Source organism: Nicotiana sylvestris, chromosome 11 (assembly GCF_000393655.2).
Source record: "Nicotiana sylvestris chromosome 11, ASM39365v2, whole genome shotgun sequence".
Lineage (NCBI taxonomy): Eukaryota > Viridiplantae > Streptophyta > Magnoliopsida > Solanales > Solanaceae > Nicotiana > Nicotiana sylvestris.
Window position 1 is genome coordinate 155,318,564 of NC_091067.1, and position 14,889 is coordinate 155,333,452.

The 14,889-nt window shown below is 34.4% G+C and overlaps 1 protein-coding gene across 2 annotated transcripts; it reads right to left on the minus strand.

Moving 5' to 3' along the window:
* Positions 1-5,403: 5,403 nt before the first annotated feature.
* Positions 5,404-13,648, minus strand: LOC104218163 (copper-transporting ATPase HMA4-like). 2 transcript variants are annotated; one of them, XM_009768586.2, is made up of 9 exons: positions 13,314-13,648; positions 11,596-11,884; positions 10,164-10,909; positions 9,606-10,077; positions 9,358-9,525; positions 7,887-8,141; positions 7,406-7,528; positions 6,223-6,708; positions 5,404-5,981 (listed from the first exon to the last, which is right to left on the minus strand). In XM_009768586.2, the coding sequence occupies exons 2-9, from the start codon at positions 11,851-11,853 to the stop codon at positions 5,589-5,591; spliced, it is 2,901 nt and encodes a 966-aa protein (XP_009766888.1). In that variant the 5' UTR covers positions 11,854-11,884; positions 13,314-13,648; the 3' UTR covers positions 5,404-5,588. The 2 variants fall into 2 exon arrangements, with proteins under 2 accessions (XP_009766888.1, XP_009766889.1); XM_009768587.2 differs by lacking the exon at positions 13,314-13,648 and adding an exon at positions 12,870-12,920.
* Between the last annotated feature and the right edge of the window lie 1,241 nt (positions 13,649-14,889).

Here is a 14,889-nt window from a genome sequence, read left to right on the forward strand (position 1 = left end):
AAATAAATAAAATAAATAATTAATACTCAAAAATATTATTGATAGAATCAAATAAAGATTAAAAATAAATAAAAGATTATTTTAAGAGAAAAAAATTATATTCATTATAGTATATTATAATAGAAGTAGCAAATAGGGATATAAAGTAGGTAATAAGGTAATAAAAAGTTAAGTAATAATGTAACGATATTAAGTAACAAGTAACACAATAACAATAGACAAAAAACAAAAAATAGAGAATTTTTTTAAACAAATAATATAATTGTAGATATATAGAAGGATTAGACATTTAAATTTGATATAAGAAAACTTTTTGAATTATTACGAGAAAAACATATAATATGTATAATATCACGCAATTGAAAACATAATTTATAAACCTAAATTTAAAACATTTACAATGAAATAACGCCAAGCAACAAATATAATATAAAGATGTAATTAAAATTGTCATGTAGTTAAGTTATAAAAAAATTAAAGTCAAAACTCTATACGGAAAAAAAAAGAAAAATATTAATTGCTTATTGCACATAATACTGAATAATAATTACTAAAAGTGTAGATTTATGTAAAATAATAAAAGAGCTTCTTCATTTAAACTTTGGCATATTTTCAAAATAATTAGAAAAATAATAGGATAATGTTTATATTATAGATACAGCACGAAATATGAAAAATAATTAAAATATTATATGATAGAAAATAATGTATATAGAGGGGAATAGAAGTAATGTGAAGGGGTCTACACTTTAAATTTGTTTAATAAAATAATTAAATAGGAAAAATAATATTATTGATAAATTTAAACAAAACAATTGGAGCTACGGAACAAAAGAACAAAGTTAAATTAAATTAAGTTAAATTAAATTTTAGGGTAATACAAAACTATATTCATTGTATTATACTAAAAGTAGAGCAATGAGTAAGGACATTAAGTAACACAGTAAGCTAATAAAAAGTCATATGGCAATATAGCAAGTGTGCATTAAGGTTAAGCCAAGTGGCAAACTAATATAAAGCCACTTGGCAAATTATGACAATATTTGTTATAGTATTTAATTTAAATTGAAAGACAAAATATTTATTTAAATTTAAATAGACAAATAGTAAATAAGATTCTTTTGAATTTGAATGCAAAGAAAGTTAAATTTGAATTGATTGATTAATTAATTAATTAGGAAAGTTAATCAACACATAAATGTTCCAATTCAAACGGGAGGCTCAATGAGTGAGGCGAATTGTTCTAAATAATGAGAAAGAGTTTTTTGAAAGTTGAGTTCACAATAAAAAATAACAGAGAAAAAAAAATGTGTTTGTTACTAGAAATAAGACTAAAAAATATAGGTTCGAACCCATAATCATAATTACCAAGTTGTTGGATCAAAACTTAACTTTCGTAACTACCTTAGGGATAATGTTTAACTATGAATCGACTTAGACATTGACTAAACAAATGTCAATTGTGTTGCCTTAAGGTAAAATTAATTATCTAATATTTTATAATTGATTTTATATCTCAATTGTTTGGAAGCAATATATACATTTTTTTTTTGTTTTTCTATTAGTGCTTGCAGTTGCTATGCTAAAATATATAAGAAGAAAATATGTATTCTTCTCTAATGACTCAGGTATGGACAATGACTTTTTAGCGCGTTGTTGATATTTATGTTCTCTCAAATTGTGTGTGTGTCAATTAGAATAAAATAAATTTGGATAGGGTAAACACATAGATGAATATAATTGCACTATTTGGGATTGTTATTTACACAAAATAAAGTGAATCATAAAATCATAAGGTAAGATTCATTTAATTAAGAATTACATGTAAGAACTCACCTTCTTTTAGTACATGTGCATCATGGATGAAACATATTTAAAGTAGGTTAACATTTATTTAATTATAATATATTAATCTTAACAATCGCCCAAAGGTATCATTTAAATTTTTGAAAACAATGTGACTTTAATTGTGTGGTTAAAATAGAGGTAACTAGCAAAATTATTGAGCAAATTACGATCCAACTGTTTTATAAGGTGGTAACTCCCAAAAGTTAGAATATATTGGTTGTAATAAATTATCATGTATGTATATATTAATTTGTCACCGCGTAATTTTAGGTTGGTAGAAGTTGATGTTGATGTGAGAGTTTATTATGTTGAGATAATAATATAATATATTTTTATAATTTAAATTAAGATATTACTAAATATATTTTTATTTGTTATTACTCTATATAGTATGACTTCACTCAGTTTCAATATAGATGAGATAGTTTGACTTGGCACGAAATTTAAGAACGAAAAAGAAAATTTTGAAACTTAACCTAATAGTTTTGTAGGGCCATGATATTTTTATGGGTGTAAGGACTTCTCATTATATGTAAAATGGGTAAAATAAAAAATTTAAAGTTAAATTATTTTCAAATACAGAAATGTGTCATTCTTTTAGAACAGACTAATAAGAAAAATATTTTATGTAAATTGAAAGGGAAAGAGTATTTATTTTTGAATCATATTGTATTTTTATTTGTTTATATCACCGGCTATATATGAGGTTATAATATTTAATATTATGTCAATAATTATTCATATAATTTGTTCTTTTTAATTTATAGAATTTAGCAGGATCATAATATTATCCGCACTTCGTGCGGTACTAATTGTAACGATCCGACTGGTCGTTTTGCTTTTTAGAACCCCGTTTTCCTAAATAAAACTTTCCGTGATTGCTTTAACTAATTTACGACCCGTGGGGATGGTGGGTTCGGGAATTGGAAGGATTTGAATTGAAATATGCTCATTTGATTCCTTAAGATTTTCTTAAAAGGCTAAGTTTGACTTTGGTCAACATTTTTAGCAAACGGACCCGGATTCGTATTTTGACGGTCCCGGAGGGTCCCTAGGAAAATATGAGACCTGAGCATATGCCCGGAATCGAATTCTGAAGTCCCTAGGCCGAGTAATGAATTTTTATTAGAAATTGTTAAAGTGAAATTCTAAGAATTTAAAAAAACTAATTAATGATTGATCACATGGGTATTGGGATCGTATGTTGGTTCCGGAGCCTGGTACAGGTTCAATATAACATTTAAGACTTGCCCGCAAAATTTGGTGTCAATCTGAGTAGTTTAGGTGCGTTTCGGCTCATTAGAGGAGAATTAAGAACTTGAAGTTCATAAGTTTGATTCAATTGGTTTTAGGGGGTGATTCTTAGATATAGCATTGTTTCGGGCGTTCCGAAGGTTTGAGTAGGTCCGTTTCATGATTTCATACTTATCGGTATGTTCGGGCGGGGCCTGGGAGCCCCGAGCTTCAATCGGACGAGGCTCGAGTGAAGTTGGAAAGGTTGAGAAAAGCTGAAGAATCTCCTTCTGTCATAACCGCACCTGCGGTTGGTCAGCCGAAGGTGCGAGACCACAGAAGCGGTCATCCTCTCGCAGATACGGCCAAGGCAGGCCAGGCCCAAAACCGCAGAAGCGGCTCCCAAGCCGCAGAAGTGGCTCCACAAAAGCGGCTTCAAGACCGCAGAAGCAGTCCCAGCCCGCTTGGCCAATTCCGCGGATGCGGTCTCTTCCTCGCAGAAGCGGGACCGCATATGCGGAAATCGCTGAAGCAGTGAGCTTCATTTAATACAGGTTCTAAGTCATTTTTGCCACTTTTCACTCCTCCATTGGGCGATTTTGGAGATTTTGAGAGAAGACTTTCACTTAGCATCTTGACGTAAGTTTATCCCACCTATTCCTAGTTTAATACTTGTGTCTTAGGTAGATTAAACACTAGAATTAAGGTAAAATCATGGGGTTAGAGCAAAACCTAAGGTTTTGATAAAACTTAGATTTTTCCATGAAATTGGTTATGAAGCGAAGTAGAAATCATATATTATTGATCCTTAGGTCACAAAGAACAACTTTTTTCGAAAAATTTCAGAATTCGAGTGAGCCCGGGGTCGGATTTTAGGAAACTTGTGTTTAAGATTTGGAAATTGCTTTAATAGTTAGGATGTGACCTTATGAGCTTGTATTGACTAGTTCTTACCTCATTTAACTAGTTTTGAATCGTTCGACTCCAAATTGAGGGTTCGGGCTCGTTCTTGGTAGTGGAAGTGCACTTTGGAGCGAGGTGAGTCTCCTTTCTAACCTTGTAAGAGGGAATTGTAACCATAGGAGTAATAATTGCATAATTTTCTACTAAATGCAGGAGTTACGTACGCACTAGGTGACGAGAGTCCGTGCGTAGCTACTATCATGTTAATTGTTCGGGTAGTTTAGGACCCGTGTCATGCTATAATTGCAAATGTTATATGTCTTCTTGCTAATGTAATCAGTTAGGATATGCTAGAGAATTGGAAATGAACTTAAGTAATCATATGTTGTGTTGAATACTTGTATGAGTTTATTTGAATATAAATGCGCCTTCTTGTATTCTTCTGTTGATAATTGATACTTGTGGATCGGGCCGATCGCCTCGGTAGAAATAGATGCATCTATGGTTCACGTCATTCGACCCTCTGGCAGTGCACAGTTTCTTTTGTGTTGGATCGGGTCGTCGACCTCGGCATAACGTGCGCATGATATTTATGTGAATTTATTATTGATGACCTGCCTATTACATGGTTTAAATTGTAAAGGATTAACTGGGGTGTTACAATGACATGACTTAGAAATACTTATTTCACATGTTATATATTGTGACCATCATACCTGGCATAACATCATATTATATTATTCAGCCCTAGTAGGTATCAAGTCGAACTCTCGTCTCTACTTCTTCGAGATTAGACGGGATACTTACCGGGTACATATTGTTTATGTACTCATGCTATGCTTCTGTACTTAATTGTACAGGCTCTGAGACAGGTTCATCTTGTTATCAGACCGGTGCGCGTCCCTGATCATAGTCCGAGACTTCCACGGTGAGTTGCTTTCCCTTCTTGTGTCGATCAGCAGTTGGATGGAGTCTTCCTTACTTTTGACTGTCTATTCTATTTCAGACGGTAGGATAGATGTATTATTTTGTATATTCTACTAGTTGCCCACAGCTTGTGACACCAGGTCTTGGCACACACATTAGTAGACGTTTCTTTTGGATTGTATAATTATTATTGAATGTTGCATATTATCACCTGCTTTTAATTGCAAATTAAGAAAAAATGTTGTAAATGTTTTGGGTAAGTAAAATAAGAATTCACGAATATTTCCGCGTTGGCTTGCCTGACAACGGTGTTGGGCGCCATCATGACCTATTATGTAAATGGATCGTGACACTAATACTAGTTTCTAAATAAAGGTGGGAGGGAAATGGGGTGGGGTGGGGGTGGGGGTGGGGGTGGGGGTGGGTGGGGTGACGGGGGGCGATGACTAGGCTTACTGCTATAGTATCATACCATTAGTAAAGACACTAGCATTTGTAAATTCTACAAATGAGATAAAGTAGCTAATAAGATGTATCATATTGAGAAAGACTAAAATACAACAATCATTTTCTATTTATGCCCCTCTTTGACCTTCATTTTGGTCAAATTGAAAGCAATGCTTAAGCTAGAAACTAACACTAATGGTGATTATTTCAAGAACTTAAGAAAACTATGATTAATTGACTCGAGAATGCAGAGGTTTCTTATAAGACTGCAGCAGTAGCGATGAACAAACCACGCTAATAGAAGAAGCCGCCATGCACGCACCAGCAAGCCATGGGGGCAAACGGATTCCAGTGAAGGGGAACAAGACACCAGCAGCAACTGGCATGCCAAGCACATTGTACCCGAGTGCCCAAACATAATTGAGTCGGATACGTGACATTGTCTTTCTAGAGAGATCTAACGCTGTGACGACGTCTTCAAGATTGCTCTTGATGAGAACAACATCAGCGGCTTCTATAGCTACATCAGTGCCTGCACCAATTGCCATCCCAACATCAGCTGCAACAAGTGCTGGGGAATCGTTTATCCCGTCTCCTACCATTGCAACAGGTGTGCCTTTCAACTGCATCAAAGTGGTAGAAATTAGAAGCTAACTTGAGCCTAGGATCTTCAAAGCATTTTTACAGTCCGGAGTTTTTTCCTAACAATCGCAAACCATACTCAAAATGAAACCGTAAAGCATTAAACTTACATTCAAAAATTGCCAAGCCATTAGTAGATAAACAACTTGCCTCGTACATGGACTGCTAATCATGAATCTTAATAAATAATGCATATTATCAAGAAAGAGGAGAGAAGTTTGCCTGCAATTCTTTAATCTTATCAGCTTTTCCCAGTGGATCTGTTTCAGCAAACACCATCTGAATTCCCACTTCACTTGCTATTGCTCTTGCTGTCGCCCAGTTATCACCAGTCACCATGACACTTGTGATGTCCATTGATTTGAGAAAAGAAACAACACGTGCAGCGTCTGGCTTTACAGGATCAGTCACAGCAAAAGCCCCAGCAATTTTACCATCCACGGCAACTAAGACACAAGTACGAGCAAGCTGTTCATGCTCTGAAATGTAGTTCTCAACTTCATTGCTAACTGGGACGTTGAAAGCATGCATAAGCCTCCTGTTTCCCACAAGAATTCTTTGTTCTCCAACTTTCCCGCTCACACCAGCTCCAGTGTGCACCTCAAAGTCCTCTATCTCAGGGTGATGTTCATTTTCTGCACTGTGCTTCTGGCGTAACTTTTTGGCATGGTCCACAACAGCTTTTGCAATAGGATGCTCACTATTTGCCTGAAAATCAAATTCCGGACATATGAATCTAACATGGATGGTCATAGTACTGATATTTCTCCCAACTTTAATAACTTGTCCACTTTTGATATCACATTTGAAAATGCCTCATTTTATTTGAGTCCATATTTTGGATAGTTAGCTTAATGATTACTACTTGGACATGATACAGGTAATCCACTTCATTGTGGGGAAGTCCAAAAATGTATCACTTTAATGGAATTAATACTAGTTGGCAATAACTTATGTAATTATATCCATCACAATTAATATTTTCTTCTAGCACAATATAAAATGTTCAAGTTAAATAAGCCTCCAATATCCAAGTTACATATCCTTAAAAAAGAAAGGGACAAAGTGGGAAGAGATGAAGTATCATTTTACAAATACAAGCTGAGGAGAATTTATTATCTCATGTGCCACAATATTCAGTTGTGATAATTTACTATTACTACTAAAGTATAGGATAGGGAAGAGTAGCTCTGATACTTTATGGTGATAATTAAAGATCAGTCTCTTTGTATCATACAGTTCTCTACAATTTAGATTATGGACTCGCCTCTCACGTGCAAATATAAGAAATACATGACTATGATACACCACATAGCAAAGCTACCAGATAATAGTGTAGGCATTGCATCTAAATATGTATTAAGGAAAAGAAATATGAAACAGAAGAAGGGAAAAGAAGCCGCACCTCAGCAGAGATAGTTACATCACAGAAGTCCTGCATAGAGATGTTGGAGAATATCACGGCACTTACAACAGTGGGCTTTCCAACTGTCAGTGTTCCTGTCTTATCAAACACAACCAGTTTCACCTGTAAGAACAATGCGTTTGCATTAACACCCACACCAGAAAATAGAAATATGCAATTTATTTTTTATTCATGACTTAAAATATTTGGTAGTCTAATTAGTCTGCAAGCACAATTGAACTCCCAGTTAACTAGCTATTCTTTATTTTTCTTAGTTGTAAACAAGAACTTCTGGAACCAACAGATTGATCCATTTGAATGCAATGAAGCTGACAACACCTGCCCAACCCCTCAAATCCCTAGCTCAAAAGGGGAAGGGGGGGGGGAGAGATAAGAGTAGACCACTTTCTTCTGTGACAGAGAAATAATTTCACTTGTAGTCTACTAATAAGGCTGGAACTTTTTTTTGAGGTGAACAAACCTTATGTGCTTTTTCAAGAGCATTTCCACCTTTAATAAGGACACCTTGAGAAGCGCCCTTTCCGGTGGCAACCATAATTGCTGTAGGAGTAGCTAATCCGAGAGCACAGGGGCAAGCGACCACCAATACCGATATACCAAACTGTAATGCAAGCTCAAATACACTCATTCCTTTTGGTATCCAACTTGAAGGATATACACCTACTTCTCCAGGGATAAACCACGCTAGCCATGTCACGACTGCAGCTAAAACAACCTGAAATAATAATAAAATTTGATTGTTTTAGCTTTTGTGCAGATAACTGGCTAAATCTGTGAATAAGGTCAACTTAATAAGCACCATTTTAGGTCTCAAAAGCTATATTCACTCTCTTATCATATGAACTGTGCTGTATTATAATACATTAGAAACTATGACAGGCTCCAAACTATTGTTATCCTAATCGTTCAGATTAAGGTCTAAGAATAAACCAGAGGATATTTGGCCATGGTCTTCAGTTCACTATAGATTTCACTGTTTACATCCATCAGTATTTAAAGTAATGATTCAGGATAAGGTGGGAGAGGCGTTCGTGGTGGACAAAATGCGGGAAGCGAGGTTGAGATAGTTCGGGCATGTGAGTAGGAGGTGCACGGATGCCCCAGTGAGGAGTGAGGAGTGAGGAGGTGTGAGAAGTTCGCCATAGTGGGTCTAAGGAGAGGCAGAGGTAGACCAAAATAAAATAAAAAAAAGGTAGACTCTCTCTATGAAACAATCTGATTGAGACTGATACGAACTTAACGTGAACTAGTAATTAACTTCAATTTTAAGAGGGGAGAGGTGCTCCGGAGGGATATGGCACATCTTCAGCTTACACTACAGAGGACATGATCCTTGATAGGAGGGTATGGAGGTCGAGACTTAGTAAGGTTAGTAGGTAGTCGAGCGTCTTTCCTTATTCTTAGATTTCAACTACTACCTGATGTTTCTTCTGCTTTGATTTTCTTATTATCTTGTTGTTGTTGTTATCTCTTCTTTTTCCATGTCTTCTTCGCTATCCTATTTCTTTTAAACTGTTGTGATTTTGCTTTTCTTGAGCTGAGGATCTATCAGAAGCAACCTCTCTATCTACACAAGGTAGGGGTAAGGTTTGTGTATACACTAGCTTCCCCAGACCCCACTTGTAGGATTACACCGGGTATATTGTTGTTGTTGTTGTTAGCATTTAAAGTAATGGTACACTGTCAAAAAAGGCTTCTAAGAGGAATATCTTGAAGATATCAATAGCAACATATTTCTTCATTACATGTCGAGGGAGTATCTCTTTTGCTCAAACAAACATACGACAATTAAAGATTTGTCTGGAAAAAGAAATTAGTCACCGTGCAGATCCGAATAGTTTTTATTCATTGCTTGGATTTCATTTCATTCAGAAAAACAAAATTATCTAACAAGAATTGTAGTAGTTTCTACTTAAATTGAAAAAACTCACCGTGGGTACAAAAAATCTAGATATCTGATCAGCAAGTTTCTGAACAGGTGCTCTGGCAAGCTGAGCAGCTTCAACTAACTGAACAATTTGTGAGAGCGCAGTCTCCGAACCAATATGAGTGGCTTTGATGAGTACACATCCATTTTCATTTACAGTTCCACCAATGACCTAATAATAAAATATCTATTATTAATGCCTGCATTTGAAAACAAAAAGTGTGAAACCCATAGCCAATAAATCTTGAGTACCTTGTCACCTGGCATCTTGGAAACAGGCCTAGCTTCTCCAGTGATCATACTCTCATTCACATAACTGTGACCATTAATAACAACGCCATCTACAGGAACCTTTGCCCCCGGAACAATCTTAAGGACATCATTCTTTTGTATTAATTGACTGCTAATTTCTGTCTCAGAAATAATATTCCCAGCACCATCCAATGTTAATAGGTAAGCAGTCTCAGGAGCCAGCTCTGTCAACTTTGCCAAAGCATCTGATGTCTTTCCTTTTGCAAGAACTTCTAGGTATTTCCCCAATAATATAAACGATATCAACATCGGACTAGTCTCAAAGAAATCTTGCCCCTCAAAGGAATTTGAAATCAATGCTTTTATCATAATATAAACCGAATAGAAATAGGCAGCATTAGTGCCCAATGCAATCAGAACATCCATGTTTGCAGATTTCCGTCTCAGTGCATGATATGATCCTGCATAAAACCTAGAAAAATAGTTTATTACTAGAAATTATTAGATTTCTACAACAGACAGTTCAGAATAAAAAGGCAATTACATTGTAAAGAATACCTTCGACCAATAACAAACTGCACAGGAGTGCAAAGGATCCATTTTAACAATAATCCAACCGTAAGCATGTTGAAAACCTTGTATTCTAACCAATTCCCATAAGGGGGAAGCATTGGAAGTACCATTGAGAAAACAAATATTGGCACTGAAAATAAGCAGCTCCACAAAAACAGGTTCCTATAAGTGTGGATTTCATGCTCTTTCTCTAATTCCCGCTGTCTTGGTGGGATATAAAGGCTTGCACGATAAGTACTCGACCCATGCCCAGCTTCTTGAATACAATGCATTAGGGTTCTTGGACCAATTATATCTGGTTCATAACTTATGGTCACTCTATACTCTTGCTGGTTTATTTCAACAGTGTTTACACCTTCCAGCGCCTCGAGACAGCATTGAATAACAGTAATATCATCTGGAGAATTGATGCCTTCTAGCTTGAAGTGTACTTTATTTAAATCGCTGCCTGAACTAATTATATCAGCTCCAAATCCAGCATCTTCTATTACTTCAACAATCCGGCTGGTACTGGTAACATTTGGATCAAAATGAACTTTTGCTTCTTCAAGAGATAAACCAACCACGGCTTTCTTTACTCCATCAGTCATCGAAAGGGCACGTTCAACAGACTCAGAACAGCTTGTGCATGCCATCCCCTTGATTCTGATCCGGCAGATAGCAATGTCTTGCTCTGGAAACTCATCAACTTCAAAACCAGTGTCTTCGACAGCCTCTTTTATCTTTTTTGCCTGGAATAACCATATCTTTTGTGAAATAAGGAAATATAAACAAAGAAGAAAAACAAAGAGCATCAACCACCATTAAATCAATCTCTGAAGTCATAGACATTAGAGTTGATCCAACTTTTCTCAGTTGAGCTCAGGAAGCGCTCAACATACCCAAAGATGATATGAAATCAGGCAATTTTTTTTAAAATGGTACTTCATACTAGAATATTTTCCTTTGTTGTTTCACTTGTAAACCTATTCTGCTCTTTTATGAAATTCGTAAACCTTCTCCTTACAATGAGAGATGCATAGATATGTATGCAAGTCTAGAATGGAGAGAGAGAGCACAACCCTTTTTTGAGCAAAATGTATGGTATACCTTCTTTGAGATATTAAACTGAGTTTAAAATGTTTCGTCACAACAATCAATTTTATTATGTTCGGAACACAAGCCACTTTAAGGAAGCAGTTATAACAGAAAAGTCATGAAATTGGAAATGGAAAAGAAAAGCACAAATAAAAGAATCAATTTATCAGTTAACTAACTACAACAGATATAGTGATTTTCAAAACCAATAGACTGTCAACAGCATGAAAATACAACTGAGTTATTTGGTCGCCAAGGACTCTGAATTCCTCGAATGTTTGAAGACTATACTCTTAGCTTAAAATTAAGATAGTGTTCCATTATCTTAAATTGGACATACACTGATAAGTTCTGGCACATATTTAACAACGGCCTGTCCTTGAAGTGGAGACACCGTAGCACTCTCAATCCCCTTAAGCTTTCCCAGCGCAGATTCTATGGAATTCGAACAAGATGCACAAGTGATGCCATTAACTTTGAAAAGAAGAGTTCTAATCTTTTTATTTTTACTATCACTTAGTTGAGCCATATTGACAGCTACAGCATCAGCATCTTGCAAAAGCGGTTTCATTAAGTCATCCTTCCCGTTAGCTTCCATTTCTTTGTCCTGGGAATCAAAATCTTCAACACTGAAAATTGATGATAACAATAGTTAAACCACGTATGTCATGCAGTCAAAGTTTGATAATAGATACTGTAACAAAATCATTGAAGGCTGCCCTCAACAAACACCATCATGTACATAATGTCTCCAATTCAACCAGCACAGTCAAATACTAATGGAAGAGTATGTCCACAAAACTCCATAATTCACACAACAGAACCAGTGGCTAAATCGAATTCTCAGCACCAGGTTCAGTATGATAAAAGATTAATCACTTGGAATTACCTTATCAGCTCTTACGAATCAAAAAACAGAAAAAAGGGAAAAACATGTCAACACAGAGTAGAGTGAAGAAATGTTCTGGAAACTCCACACTTCACACGCATAAAGCCAATACCTTAACAGAATTTATAAAAAAACTGATTGTACTATGAAAAGTCATCAGTATTGTTCACTATGTTATTTCTCAGAAGTTTAAAAACTGTAAATCTTGGAAGAAAACAAGAGGCATTGAAAGTATAGATAGACAGAACAAATGTCCAAAAATTCTATAATAACAACATAAACACATCACAAAATATGACACTCTGCACCATGAAGGAATCGAGAAAAAGATAACATATAGGTTGAATATAAGCTCATTGACCAATTAACAATTAGCCCAAGGCTTTATTTTCATAAATTTTCGTAATTCACACAAAGTGACATATAGGAAACTGAGTAGCACAGCCAATAGCTTTAACTTATTCTGGCACAGATTGCACTGTAATAGAAACACTTGGGTTTTCGTTAAAACCTTCAAAATTTATGACACAAAATCTTGGAATAAAAATGAAAGAAACTGAATTGCTGGAATTTCACTATTCCAATAATTAAAAAAAAAGTCAACAGAATCAGAATTTAACATAAACTCATTGACCTATTAATAATTTGGCCAAAGTTTTATTTTCACAAAGCTCCATAATTCACAAACAGAGACTATATAAGAAACTGGGTACAAAAGCCAAAACCTTTAACTATTTTCTGGCACAACTTTCACTATAACAGAAGATTGATCAGTTGGTTTTCTTGTCTTCACTTAAATATCAAAAACATGTAAAACTCTTACAGTAATAAAAAGGATGAGCTTTAGTTTCTGGAATTTTCATTATTCCAGAGTGCAAAAAGAAAAAGGTCAAATATAAACAGAATTTAACACAAACTCATTGACCTATAAATAATTTAACCAAAACTCCATAATTCACAAATAGAGTAACATATAACAAACAGGGTACACAAGTCAATACCTTTTAACTACTTGAATCCTGGAAAAAATGAATATTTTGGGCTTATAGTGAGAAAAAAATAGACATAAACAGAATTTAGCACAAATTCATTGACCTATTAATAATTTGGCCAAAGCTACATATTTCACAAAAAAGGCTACATAAGAAACTGGGTCCAAAAGTCAATACCTTTAACTATTTTCTGGCACAACTTTCAATTTTGAATTTGATCAGTTGAGTTCCCCTTTTTCCACTTAAAAGTTCAAAAACATGAAGAAAAAAAACTTGGAATAAAACGGAGAAAATTGAATTGAATAGGGAATAAAATTTTAGGGTTTTGAGGAGGGAATAAAATTGAGGAAGTTGTAAGACAGTTGCAGGAATGAGGCAAAGGTGAGAAATGGTGTGATTTAGGGAAAGTTGAATTTGTAAGTCTTGTCTCTTTATATATATATTGGGCTCTGACACTGTGTGTGTGTGTGAGAGAGAGAGGGGATGAGAGAGAGAATGATGCTTTTGCTTTAGTCCATTGGATACGAATGATTTGAATTTTCGAATATAACGAACTGGTCCTCTACTTTCCCACCAAGAAAAGCCACCCCAAGGGTAGACTATTTGTAATTTTACCCCTCGACGTGTGGTTAATTGCATTAATACCCTCCATTTTAGAGGCCATATCTCAACCCGGCTTGTAGCCCGATGCAAAAAAGATCGCAACAGTATAATAAATGGGAAAATAACATTGTATAGCTGCTCTTAAAATAATACTTGAAATATATATATTTTTTTATATATTATATTATTAGTTTTAGGGTACGCGCTTTGCGTGTGTACCCCATATAATGAGTTCATAAATTTTAAAAATTATATAAATAATGTGTGTGAGTTATAAAATAAAAAATAAGAAAAAAGTATAAGTTCCCAAAAATGATGAATGTTGATCCTATTTAGTTAGTTCAATTAAAAAGGTTATCAATGGCTTATAGTGATTTTTGAGAACTTATGTAGGAATTTCGTACGAAAAATTAAACAAAAAAGTAAAATTGTGTCTCTTCTAGAGATATGAAAACGAAAACATTGATCATGTAGCTCTTAAAAAGATATTGGCAAGTGATAATATGTCTAAAAATAACGTAGAGAGTTGTCATTTATTGCTATAAATGCAAAAAAATAAAAAAAAAATTATCTCCTCGTTAACAGCTTGTTTGGATGGTTGTTACTTGTTATATTGTATCGTATTGTTACTTTAAATACAATATTTGTTTTGATTGTTACTTAAATTTTATTGTATTGTATCGTTAAATTCGTCGTTACGTAACGACGAAATATCCACTTTATGTAACGACCGATTTGGTGTGGTCGCGTCGTTACCTTGTCTCTTTCTCTCATCTCACCCTTCATTATTATTAAATAATTTTATTTTATCATTTACCCTACCTTTTTATATAATAATTTTACTCTGTATCATAATTTTTCTTTATTATATTGCAAGTTTATTCTTTATATTGATGGTGCGTGATATCATGAAATAACGGCAAATGATACAATCTATCCAAACATTATATTCATCAAATAATATAGTACAATACAATACAATATGATACGATACATTACGAAACGACATGTAACAACCATGCAAACAAGTTGTAAGATACATTCTATCTTCTAGTATTTCATCTTTATTACTTCAAATTTGTATATCTTACCAATTTTACTCTTAAAGTTATATGATAATTAATTTAACTCTATTTTTTTTTTTTTTTGT